The sequence below is a fragment of the Garra rufa genome, chromosome 10 (genome assembly GCF_049309525.1).
Source record: "Garra rufa chromosome 10, GarRuf1.0, whole genome shotgun sequence".
NCBI classification, from domain to species: domain Eukaryota; kingdom Metazoa; phylum Chordata; class Actinopteri; order Cypriniformes; family Cyprinidae; genus Garra; species Garra rufa.
In genome coordinates, this window is record NC_133370.1 from 5,985,486 (window position 1) to 5,999,312 (window position 13,827).

The following is a 13,827-nucleotide window of genomic DNA, read 5'->3' on the forward strand; positions in this document are numbered from 1 at the left end:
ACTACAGGAATTTTACACATCTTCATAAAATTAAAAATAAATAATCTAAAATTATTTATTTATTTAACGGAAACATTACTTGACAGCTTTCATGTGATTCACCCTTATGTTTATGTTAATGCTGTGTATGTGAAATATGCGTTTATGTCTTTCTCTCGCCCTCTGGCCTTCTTACCATGCGTTTCCTCCGCCGTCAGGAAATCGTGAACTTCAACTGCCGTAAGCTGGTGGCCTCCATGCCCCTGTTCGCCAACGCCGAGCCCAACTTTGTGACGGCCATGCTGACCAAGCTGCGTTTCGAGGTCTTCCAACCCGGCGATTACATCATCCGAGAGGGAACCATCGGCAAGAAGATGTACTTCATCCAGCACGGCGTGGTCAACGTCATTACCAAAGGAACGGTCGGCATGAAACTTTCAGACGGCTCCTACTTCGGAGGTACGATCCCACTCAAATTAACCTCATATATTAGATGCGAATTAAACCATCACTTTACTTAATTAAACTGCTGCAATCTTTATTGACCCCCATAACATTTGAAATCATTTAAGTCAGATATGGAGTGACCTCTTCTATTTTAGTACTTTTTAAGTATCGTCATTATATCAACGGTAAATGAAGTGAACTTTAAAAGCCCATTCATGTTCTCAATCAACATTTTTTACTTTTACTTCATGCATCATTTTAGGTCTGACCTTGATATTTAGATGTCATTGTGATTAAAAAAATCTACATTTAATCACTAGTTATTGTCTAGCCTGTGTTTCATTATTGTGTGGCTTTGTTTCTGCTTCAACAAACTGGATATAAATAATGATTTTTTCACATTTCCCTGCTATTTCCTAGACTGAAAGACATTTCCATGCCAATAATTTGAATGCACCTCAGTTTTTACTCTTTAGGAAGTGGTTTACTTACAGTCATTTATATTAAAATTGCATGAGAGACAGTATTTTAACATTAAAATTATGCACTTTACAGTATGCTCACTGAAGCTGCTCAAAACTCGGATAAATTGTATTTTTTATATTGGTATAAATTAAATTACTAGGCCATAATTTAATATAATAATAAGTTTCTTTTTTTTCCTTGCCAATTATTATTACTATTATTATTTGCATTTACACTATTATTTAGTTTGCATTTATTTATTTATAATAAAATAAAATTAAAAATTAAATAAATTGATTACAAATTAACATCAAAATTATTATTTTTTTCAGCTAGTTTCCAAAGCAACATTTGTCATCTTCATTTAGTTTAACTTAATGCAATAAAATAACTAAAAACAAAACTGAAATAAAAGTTAATAAATGCTGTATAGACAAGTAAAAAACAAACAAATCAATCAATAAATAAAAAAAAATAATTAAACAAAATAATAAAAGAATTTCAACTTAAAAAATGAATTGAAATAAAATAAAATATAGACAATAAAAAATACAAATAAATAAATAAATAAACAAAACAATGAAAATTATGTTTTAAAGAATGTACATCAGTTTTTATTCTTTAGGAAGTGGTTTACTTACAGTTATTTATACTAAAATTGCATTAGAGACAGTATTTTAACATTAAAATGATGTACTTTACACTATGATCAGTGAAGCTGCTCAAAACTCAAGACTAAGGTCAGTAGATTTTTAGATAAATGGTATTTTTTTTATATTAATACAAATGAAATTACTAGGCCATAATATACTACAATAATAAGTTTCATTTTTCCTTGCAAGTTATTATTATTATTATTATTATTATTATTACTATTATTACTATTATTATTTTTTTTGTTTGCTTTTATTTATTTATAATGAAATAAAATTCAATATAAATTAAATTAATTAAAAATCAGCTTTTTTCAGCTAGTTGCCAAAGCAGCACTCATTTAGTTTAACTTAATTTAATAAAATAACTAAAAATAAATTAAAATAAATTAAAGCTATATAAACAATTAAGAACTATATAAATCAATAAAAATAAATAAAACTTACACAAGTTTACACAAAATAATAAATAATCCTAAAACTTAAAAAGAAATAAAATGAAAAAATGTTGACAATTTAAACAGTTAAAATAAATAAATAAATAAATAAAATAATGAAAATGATAAAAAAATTTTTTTTTTATATTAGTATAAATTAAATTGCTAGGTCATAATATACTATAATAAGTTTAACTTTCTCCATGCAAATAGTAATAATATTAATTATTATTAGTGTCTTTGTTTGCATTTATTTATTTATATATCTTGTTATTTTGTAATAAAGTTAAATTAAATTAAAACAAAATAAAATATTGGTTTAATTTCAGATAGTTCAGCTTAACATTTGTCAGACAAATAGACAGAATAAAAAAAGAAAGCAAGCTAGTGTTAGAGGCCTAAAAATAGATAGATAGATAGATAGATAGATAGATAGATAGATAGATAGATAGATAGATAGATAGATAGATAGATAGATAGATAGATAGAATAAAACAATGAAATTAAACTAAATAATAAAAATTACTAAAACTAACACAAAGTTGAATAAAAACAAAATATAAAAATAAAAACTTTTTCAAAATATTATTACAATTATTAAAATAAGCCCACAGCAGTTGACCACACCTTTGACTTGACCTCGATTTGGCCTTAACAGCGCATCCTAACTTCAACTGAAACGAGTTAAGCTTGTTTATCTGTGACAAGCCCAACTACAGTAAACAATTCACAACCAATAAAGGCATTTTTGCTTTTAGTGTGGCCAGATTGCGTATTGCTGAAACGTGTCATGTTGCTCTTTGTTAGGAAACAGCGTTTGCTTCTTAAGTTGCACAAGTCTGTAAATCCTCTGGAAAGCATAAGTTCAGCATCGTTGAACTGAATTGTGATTGTTATGAGCTGACAAAGAGAGAGAGAGGGATGCTGAAGAGAGGAACACGATCCCTCTGCAGCCTTAAATCGGCATGAGTCAGCCCGTCTCAGCTGCAGAGGGCAGGAGGCTCTGGAAGAGGCTCTCGGCGCGTGACCTTGGAAAGGTCAAAGACGAACTGATGTCTTGTGTAGTCTGAGATCAAGGAAGAATAGAGAGAAGCCGCCTGATGCTTTGTGTAGAAGGAGCAGACTTAGTATTACCCACAGGAAAACTGGACTGCTGTTTTTGTAGCGCAGAAGATTTCAGCCGCAGTCCATTTCAATATCAAATTTGTCTCTGGTGTTTTATTGTAAAGTTTATTTGGTGAAATAAAAACAGATGCGAATTGTTATAATGCAGTAAGATTATAGAGACATAAAATGGATGTGAAATTTAACTTCATAAATTTTTTCAAAAATTATATTTTGAATAAAATGTTAAAGATTTTTTGTATTATGTATATATTTGATTGTATATTTGTATTTTGTATTCCTTTCAAATTTGCATGATCATATTGGAGTAAATATTAAATATAATTGTTTATATTAGCATAAATTAAGCTCAACAAATACCAGATTAAGAACTTTTTTTATTTAAAAACTCTTTTTAAAATCATACACATTCATTAAAATTCAACTTAAAATACCTTAAACTTTTATCAAATTTACATTTAGTTTAATTAATTTAATCCAAGGCAATTAAATTCATTTAGTTTAATTTAATGTGTTGAATAATTAAATTAGAAATTAAAACTAAAACTGAAATAAAAATTTTAAAGTCAAAAAATACAAATAAATAAATACAAATTAAACAAAATAATAAACATTTCACATACAAAAAAAAAAATCCTAAAACTTTAACAAAAATTTTTAATTAAATGAAATTGTAATTTAGTTAGATTTAGTTTAACTTAATATAATAACATAACTACAACTGAAATTGAAATAAAAAAATATTAAAAGCTATATAGACAATTAAGAAAATAAATTAAAAAATAAAAATTACACAACTTCACACAAAATAATGAAAAAAAATCCTAAAACATTATATAGTTTTTTGCAAATGCCTTGCATATTTGTATTATAGAAATCTTAGATCTATAGAATGAATATGAAATTTCACAACATAATCAAATTAAAATAATGATATTTTGAATAAAATATAGAAAAAACCTTTGTATTTTGACAATATTTTCAGAACTGCTAAGTACAGTTCCCCCCAAATTCTTATAGCCATATTACAAAATGATTTCAATTTTATTTTTTAAATTACCATACTCCCAGTACCATAATACCATAGTATTAATTAAATATGTTAATTAAAATAATTTAATTTTAATAATATTTCTTTTGTAAATTAATTATTTGTATTTTTTACATGCTAAATTATCTAAAAATCTTAATATAATTATTAATTTTGAATTAGATTTTTACTTTATTTTCTGTTTTAATTTTAAGTTTAGTTCAGCTTTTAGTAATTAAGTTGGCTTGAGAAAGTAAAAAAAAACTTTTTTGTGTGGTTTTGCCATTTTTAAATTGGTTTGATTTATTGTATTGATTTTAGTTTATTCAGTTTTAGTTATTTTAGTAAAACTAAATGTAAACTAAAACAAATTGAGAAACAATGGAACTAGCTGAAATAGAATAACTTTTAATACTTATTTAATATTTATTTTATTACAGTTATGGTTTGTTCTAAGAAACAATTGTTTTTTTTTTCTGTGGTTTTAGTTTTAGTTGACAATAATAACCCTGATTTGTCTTCATTTGTTGTATAAGTGACTTTTTTATGGCTTCTAGTAGCATTTGAGTACATGTGAGTGGATTTTAAAGCTGTATAATCAGAAGAATGAACCAATTAGATGAAAGTGAGTTGCTGTGCTCATGTGTTTGTCCACACAAGAGTGTTTGTATTGCACCGGCGCACATCCGTGTGTGTGTCTTCACCTTTACTGTATGTCCGTACCTGTGATTGTGGATTTAATTTACTGCCTTTGGTTTGATGAATGACCCGGGCTCCGGATGAACGCCACTGAATGACAAAGTTCTCTAAAATGAAGCAAGGCTTCCAAGGTTGTGAATTGGATTTTCTGGATTGATTTGGGGAGCAGACAGGGAAATGGACCGAACACACAGAGGACCCTGATGGATGGGTCAGGACTTAATGCACAGAATGACGCACAGCATGTACGATGAATGACGCTTATTATTTTCAGTGGCTCTTGTGGGCTATTTCTCTCCCATCCTAAGTAGCTATATGTTTCATAGTTGTGTTTCAATATCATATGGGGTGAATTTAATCCCAGGGGACCTGTATGTGTCTGTGATCTTCTAAATATAGACACAAAATAACCTCTAACAATCATTTGATCAAAAATACGGTAAAAAAAATAAAACAATTTTGAAATATTATTAAAATCTAAAATAGCTGTTTTCAATCGTAATATATTTTAAAATGTAATTTATTTCTGTGATGCAAAGCTGAATTTTCAGCATCATTAGTCCAGTCTTCAGTGTCTCATGATGCTTCAGAAATCATTCTAAGTTTGATTTTAAATTATTTAAAAAATGTTTAAATAATATTTCAGAATATTACAGTTTTTACTGTTTTAATGGCAATTTAGTGTTTTAATAGTGGCAGCCTTGGTATGTAAGCATGTTTCAGCCACTGAATAAAAACAAAAAAACTTGCAATAATTGCAGTCTCAGTATTCTGAATTTTTTTCTTGCAGTTGTGAAGTTAATACCACACAATTCAGACTTTATAATTCAATAACTATAATTCAGAGACAAAAAGTTGTAACCTCTGCAGTTGTTAGAAAATAGTCTTTTTGTGAGGAAAAAAGTCAGAATTGCAAGAAACAAGTCAAAATTGTAAGTTTATATCTCACAATTCTGACTTTATTTCCTGCATCTATGAGTTTATATCTCGCAATTCTGATGAAAAAAGGTCTAAATTTTGAAATAGAAAATTGCAATTACCTCTTTAATTAATTAATTAATTTTTATTCAGTGGTGGAAATAGGTCTCCCTAGCCTTTGTTAGCAAAACAGACTTATAGATTCAAACCAGTATGACTTTTTTCTTATGTGGAATGCAAAAGAGGATTTTGGATATCAACAAAATGTTGTGCTTTTGTAAAACAGCTAAAGAAAACAAACATGCACTTTCTGTATTCTCAGTCTTGAGGAGGAGCGCTTCACAAAAATGACCCAAAACTCAGCAAATATTCACAGATATGAATAATTGAATGCTTTAAATTACTACTTCAAAATGAAGAATTCATGTAATAAAATCATGTTATATTGCGTTAAATTAATGTAAAAATCCACCTACTCTGCCCTCAAAAAAGTCAGTGGCATCCAACCTGTCTTCATATTTAACAATAAAAACGTAGGCTTCAACTGCGTGATTTTTGAGAAAAATAAAACAATTTTGGCAAAGTTATAAACTTGTTGGATTTTCTGAGGTAGGCTAAATGCTATGTTCCTACTATTAGGCTATGCCTTCTTAAAGGATAACTATTGCCAAAATGCAACCTGGGCTGTTTTTTTTTTACTGTAAACGAGACAAACTTGTATCTAAAAGAATAATTACGACAAACAAGCCGTTTTTGAGATTGACCGTGATTTCGTTTTGTGGTCAATGGCCAGTGAATGGGAGTACTAAGGGCATAACTTTGAGCGCATCAAAATCGATATTTTTACAACACTAAGAAGGCTCAACACACCATGAAACTTTGCTCGAAGTATCGCCTGGGTCTCTACACATGATCTCGAGCATTGACAACATTGTTTGTGTACACAGAGTTTACTAAAAAGAACGTTTTTGAACAACTCACTTTCACTGTTTGGGTTTCCGCTCGCGGCCGTCTTGCCAGTCAAGAGGTGTCGATCTCCGAATGCGTGATTCTTATATATTAATGTTTCTTATATGAGGCTCTTTTTACAACTAGAAGGTTAATATTGTTTTTCACTTGCGATAAAACAACGAATTAGCCGTGCATTTATATGGAAATATGCTTTAGGAGCTATCCATCTCACTATTACGTCGCATTCGGAGATCGACACTTCTTGACTGGCAAGACGGCCTCTGTGTACACAAACAATGTTCTCAATGCTCGAGTTCACGTGTAGAGACCCAGGCGATATTTCGAGCAAAGTTTCATGGTGTGTCGAGCCTTCTTAGTGTTGTAAAAATATCGATTTTGATGCGCTCAAATTTATGCCCCTAGTACTCCCATTCACCGGCCATTGAAAACAAAACGAAATCACGGTCAATCTCAAAAACGGCTTATTTGTCGTAATTATGCTTTTAGATATATGTTTGTCTCGTTTACATTAAAAAAAACAGCCCAGGTTGCATTTTGGCAATAGTTATCCTTTAACAAGATGTTTTAGGCCTATTTACTTTTTTTTTATAATTCTGATTGATTGATTTCATGAGACATAATTTTTATAATTTTTTTTTTACATGCATTCAAATATTTTTTCATGTTTATTTCTTGCTGCAAATATTAAAGATGCAAAGATAATTGATTCGCATGCTGCTTGATCTGAGGCAAATATAGTTATCTCTTTAAAAATCTAAGAGCGGAAAAACACATTTATTGTTTGTATTTTATCATAAAATTGACAGAATTTATAGGCCGAGACTCACGTGCTACAAATAATGAATGGACTTGAAAACCTTTTTTAAATATTATTTCCGAGCATTTATACTGTAAATAAGAAAGCTTGTGATTACTCACGTAACATTTTGTACTTAAGAAAAATCAACAAGTAAACTGAGTTGGGGGGCACGTACAATTTTTTGCAAATGGGCCCAGGGCTGACTTGCTACGCCACTGATGGGGTTTGGTCCCCAAATTGTTCTCTGATGTATCTTTTTGTGTTCCAAAAAAGAAAGAAAGTTAAACAGTTTTGCAATGACAAGAACGTGAGTGAATTCTAACAGAATATCCATTTAAAATACGATACGGGAAGGTATTTTAGCACTAAAATAATTACACCCTTCATTTTTAAGACACGGGAGCTCAATAAAGCAAGAATATATTCACCACTTTGTAATAAGCATTCAAATCACATACTTTTGAATGAAGTCTGATAAAGTTTAATTACTTTCCGCGGGCAGATATTTAAATTCACAGCCTGTTCAATGGAGGACTCAATGTTCAATGGAGTTTTGGAGCAATTTAAAAAAAACTTGGCCTCTAGAAAAGGTCACAAAGTTCATTTTCCCACATGAACAGCAATATCAAGATGTTTTTAATTATACTGGTGCTCTTGAATCCTGAAAATGTGTTTTTTTTCTCTCTCTCTGTCAGAGATCTGTCTGCTGACGCGGGGCCGTCGTACTGCGAGTGTGCGAGCGGAGACCTACTGTCGCCTGTATTCGCTCTCCGTGGACAATTTTAATGAGGTTTTGGAGGAGTATCCCATGATGAGAAGGGCCTTTGAGACCGTAGCCATTGACCGACTGGACCGCTTGGGTAAGCGAAACTTGAAACACCTTCTCAAAAAACAATAATGTGAACATTTTAAAGCCTTACAGGATTATACAGGGTTAAACACAGCTTAGACGGCATCTGTGTCGACATAATATTGACTTGTCCATAATGTTGAGCTTGTAAAAACCTGTTAACAGTAACTTGTCTCATTGACTTCTAATGTAAATGTTCTGTTGGGTTTAAACGCACAATTAGCACAGCCCTTTAACAGGGTAACTGATAGAGGTTCAAGAAATAATTAGGATAAATACATAAAAGGTTAAGTTTTAATTTGTATTGCTCAAATCTGTTATAGTTTTTAATAAAGATCCTGTGGATTTTGCATAACAACAGGAAAATTGCTCACAGCGGGTGATTTGAAACTGACTGTGTTATAAATTCACTGCAGTAAATGTGTTGTTGAAAGCAGTGAGTTTATTACTCTCTTTAATGGCTGTGGTGATGGTGCTTTTCATAAAGTGCTTTAGCATGCTAATACACACTGAGATTTAATGCCTCCAAATGCATGCGGAAACTGCTACTGTTAAAAATCCAATACTATCCTGATAAAATTGTCAATTTATACTGATAAAGTCATCAATTTTACCATCAACATGAAAAAAACAAAAACGAATAGGCATTAATTATGAATTAACAAAATTATAACATAAATTAAAACACTAATGTATTTTTGATAATATATCTTAAAATACATTTTATTTGCATATTTGTAAGATTAAGTTTGATGAATTCAGTCGACACTACCATTTATTGAAAGTAAAAAAAATGAAAAAAGTGATTTACATGTCTTCCTGCCATGTAGAAAGTCACAAATTTAAATTTTAATTACTTATTTATTTATAGTTTTTATTTATTTATTAAAGTTTTTTTTTTACTAACCATATTTATCGAAAAAGGCCAATTTTTTTTATAAGAAAGTCACATTTTATTTTATTTTATTTTTTTATTTGTTATTTTTATTCTTATTTTTTAAGGATTTTTTTTTTTTTTTTACTTTTAATGTTATACTTTTATGGGACACCAACCATATTTATTGAAAAAAGACAAATATTTTTATAAGAAAGTCACAGATTTTTATTTTATTGTATTGTATTGTATTTATTTGTTAATTTGTTTGTTTGCTTGTTTGTTTTTTTTAAGATTTTTTTTTTTTTACTTTTAATGCTAGCAACCATATTAATTGAAAAATGAAAAAGGCCAACTATTTATATAAGAAAGTCACACATTTTTTATTTTAATTAATTAATTTATTTAATACATTTTTTGAAAGGATTTTTTTTTTTTACTTTTAATGTTATACTTATATGGGACAGCAACCATAGTTCTTGAAAAAAGGCCAATAATTTTTATAAGAAAGTCACAGATTTTTATTTATTTTATTAATTCTTTTTTATGATTTTTTACTTTTAATGTTATACTTGTATGGGACACCAACCATATTTATTGAAAATAAATACAATCTTTTTATTCTATTCTCTTTTGTTTTTTTATTTTATTATTTTTATTTATTTATTTATTTTTTTTTTTTTTTTACTTGTATGGGACACCAACTGTATTTATTGATTATTATTATTATTAATTATTATTATTAATAAGTCACAAAATTGTTTTTTATTTTATTTTTTTATTTTAATTTGATTTTTTAATGTATTTAATTAAAAAAAAAACATTTGAAAGACTTTTAATGTTATACTTGTATGAGACACCAACCCTATTTATTAAAAAAGGCCAATTATTTTTATCTCCCACTGCAGGAAAAAAGAACTCCATCCTTATGAACAAAGTGCAGCACGACTTAAACTCTGGCATCTTAAACAACCGCGAAAACGAGATGATCCAAGAGATCGTGAAGTACGACCGCGAGATGGTGAAGCTGATCGACCTGCAGCGTCCGCGCGCCATGTCCATGACGCCCTCCATCCCCGGCGGGATGTTTGCTCCTGGTGGGTCGCAGGGCGGCAGCTCCGCCATCGCTACTCTCCAGCAGGCGGTGGCGATGAGCTTCTGTCCCCAATTCGGTCCGATGGTAGGTCCCAGCACCATGCAGTCCCCTCGCATGGTCCGACGGTTCCAAGTAGTGCAAAACCTTGCTAGCCCAGTGGCGGTTTCTCCTCAGCCGTCTCAGCTAGGGCTCGGTGCGTTCGCCGGTGTCGCTATGGCCAGTCCACCAGTTCAAAGCCCGCTAGCGGCGGCGGGCGCACGAACTTTCCAGTACGGGAGCGGCCCGATGGGCGCACGCTCCGGATCTCAGCTGTCACTCATCCAACAGCACGTCCCCAGTCCCACGCGTCCCAAAGGAACCCAACCGCTGCATCAAACAGGGAGCCTAACCCAGGATGCCAGAGCCCTCTCAGCTTCTCAACCCTCCCTGCCACAAGATGGCGCTCCACCGGTCGCTCCAAGCCCTCCGCCATCGACCCACGTCTCCTCGACGTCGATCGGTCCACCCCAAGCACCCCATCCTGCCATCCCAGGGCCTTCTGGGGTCCGGAGCGCAGTGCTTCAGAGAATGGGGCTGCCCCATCAGGCGTCCGCAGCCGCGGTTGGGAGTTATCCATCCCCGCCGCCCCCTACAGGCACTCCGCCCGCCGTAGCGGGACCGGACTCGGTTATACGCAAGAAGGATTCCATAGTCAGCCTTCCCGAGACGGACTTCACAGCCAGATCCCGACTATCGTCCAACCTCTGACGAGAACTCTGAGACTCTTTGCGATACTTTTTGTGAGTCACGGTTTGTTCTTTTTGCTCGAGTCCTGCACTCGTAGAGTGGCTTTTCATAGGAACCAAAGGGAGGGCGTTCAGACTGACTTAAGGTACGGTCACACTTATCGAAATTTTGCGGGCGAAATTACGCAGGACTCCTTGCACACACGCATTTCAGATTGGTCACTTGAATTCACCAAGTTGACCAATGAATTGACCAATGAAGCTGCTTGGATTGAGAGTTCTGCGCTTTATATGTCGCTATGCTGAAATATCGCTAATGTGACCTCACCTTTACCGCTAGTAGATTTAACGTCTCCGCTATGAATAGATTCGCGAGGTCGGATGCCTCGCTAGTGTAGCTAGTGCCGCCCCCTGTACAGCTTCTGATGCCTCTTAATATATTTGTCTTTATCGTCCCGAGTGAAAAGGAGAAATCCTGTCTTGTGTCGCGTGGTGTTTTCCGTAGAGTTCATACAATGCAATCGGTCGACTAGAAAATCAGGGACATGCAAGAGATGACAATGACGGGATTTGACGCTTCACGAAAGTGTTTCCATTCTTTCTGTATAAGCTCTACTTGTAGCAATCTAATTACCTGTCTTTCACTTTGTTGTAAAATATCGATACGAAAAAAAAAAGTATTATGGACCGCTGGTCGATCTTATATCTTAATGTAAATAAGGAGGTAAAAAAGGGAAAAAATACGTTATGATAGAAAACACACAAATTGTATTTACTCGAAAACCAAAGTTGAGCTTGAACACAAGTTTTGGTTGTGTCTGTGTCAACTGAGAAAAACAAGTCAAACGAAAACGTCCTCTATTTAACTGCCTTGATTCCAAGTTTAGAAGCCATATACATGGTCTGTGTGTGCGTGCGTGTGTATTTGTGCACATATGCTTATTATTCGTTCGGTTTCGTATTTGGGAGTGCGTTTTTACGCCGTTTCGTCAGGCGTGTCGATAAAGGCAATACTTCACTGCGTCGGGGTTGCACTGAGAGCTGAGACTTGAATGCAATGGGTCATTTAAATTAGCAGGCAAACCAAAATAATCATGCTGTTTTTTGTGATCCATGTTGATCTGCACATGCAATATAATTCTGCAATATTCTCGCCCTGCCTTTTATATGAAAGCTTCATATCGCAGCATAAGCAATTTAATCAGCGTTATTCAGAGAATGTTTCGAAACCTTGTCTTTTGAGGCACTGGATAAGGTTGCGCAGCTTTCGCGGTGTGTTATGAAATTTGTCCTCGTTTTCTGAAATGTAATTTTTTGGTTGCTTTGTGTTTGGGGATCTATGTTGTGCGGTTTCAGTGATGGAAACAGGTTTTTTTTTTTACGTGTTACCGTTCTCTGTGTTACTTCAGTCACAATAAATTGAAAAAGTCACAATTTTGAAAAGGTCAAAAGTCGAGAGGTTGTTCCAGTGTAGACCTTAAAAAAACTGTAATATTTACCTATAAATGTAATAATATGACATTCTAAAAAAGACAAAATATTATCTATATAATGTAATATTATTGTAAAAATACAATATCTTCTATATCTATTTATTTATTCTATATTTTACAGTTAAACAGTGACATTTTTATAACATTGCCTGTTGTGTTCAAACTAGATCCTGATTTGCACAAATTACTGAGTATCTAAAACATGCTGCATATTAATGGCCTGTAAACGTAATACAAAGTTGTGCGTGGGCTCAGTTTGTAGGCCTGTGAGCGCTGGCTGAATCGTTGATTTGTGGATTGCTTGCGAACTGATGTAAACTATTGGGTTGATTTACGAACTTGTCTCTTTACAAGAATGTAGTTGTTTGTTTTCATTGTCAACTGCTGCAGATTTTTCTCACTTGAACTTTGAAAACTGTAAATACGACGCTGTACATTATTTTATGTGTGAACCCGGGCAGTAAAATAAGAAAAACGATTTTAGCGAAACAAAAACGAGATTGGTGCGTAATGGGTTTTGAATGTATGCCGAACGGCATTAACAACGTGACCTGAATATTAACAACTGCCATGTAAATAGATCAGTAATATTTCATGCAAAATGGAAAACTGTGTGTATTTGCCGATTCTTTGTAGCGATCACGTCCTAAGTCTAGAATGCTTTTATTTTTCTAAGTCTTGTTTCTCTAATGGTGATCCATCTGTGGATTATAGTAACACAAAGCACACTGTGTCCCATTAGCGCCCTCTATAGAACAGGTATCAACACATTCCCCAGTTGCACTGGATGATTTTGAGATTGTGTGATTGAAACAGGCAGCTTAATCAATTAAAACAAAAACAAACAAACAGAAGTATATTATTGACGGCATTCCCTGAAACATCCGTGCATTTATTACCATTGATTTTACAATATACTGTAAGCCTGCTTTTACACTACTGATATGCACAGATCAGATCATGTTGCATGCATGTTTGCGCAAGGGCACAAACCCAAGCGATCATATTTTTGCCATCTGATCTGGGTCACTTTCAAATGTGGTTCTGAATCTGATATGTATCTGAAGTGTCTGGTCAACATCTAGGCACTTGGTGCTCATAAAGAAATGGTTCACCCAAAAATGAAAATTTGCTGAAAATTCACCCTCAGGTCATCCAAGATCAGATTTGGAGAAAATAGCATTGCACACTGGCTCACCAATGGATCCTCTTGAGTGAATGGGTGCCGTCAGAATGAGAGTCCAAACAACTGATAAAAACATCAC

General features: G+C 33.0%; 1 protein-coding gene across 1 annotated transcript in view; it reads left to right on the forward strand.

The window, feature by feature from the left end:
- LOC141343845 (potassium/sodium hyperpolarization-activated cyclic nucleotide-gated channel 2-like) overlaps window positions 1–13,341 on the forward strand; it is an 86,979-nt gene extending 73,638 nt beyond the window's left edge. Inside the window, exons 7-9 of the mRNA XM_073848507.1 lie at window positions 198–438; window positions 8,220–8,384; window positions 10,157–13,341. Of these exons, the coding sequence (XP_073704608.1) occupies window positions 198–438; window positions 8,220–8,384; window positions 10,157–11,091 (1,341 nt within the window). The 3' untranslated portion in view covers window positions 11,092–13,341. The remainder of the gene's footprint in view (window positions 1–197; window positions 439–8,219; window positions 8,385–10,156) is intronic.
- The last annotated feature ends 486 nt before the right edge of the window (window positions 13,342–13,827 follow it).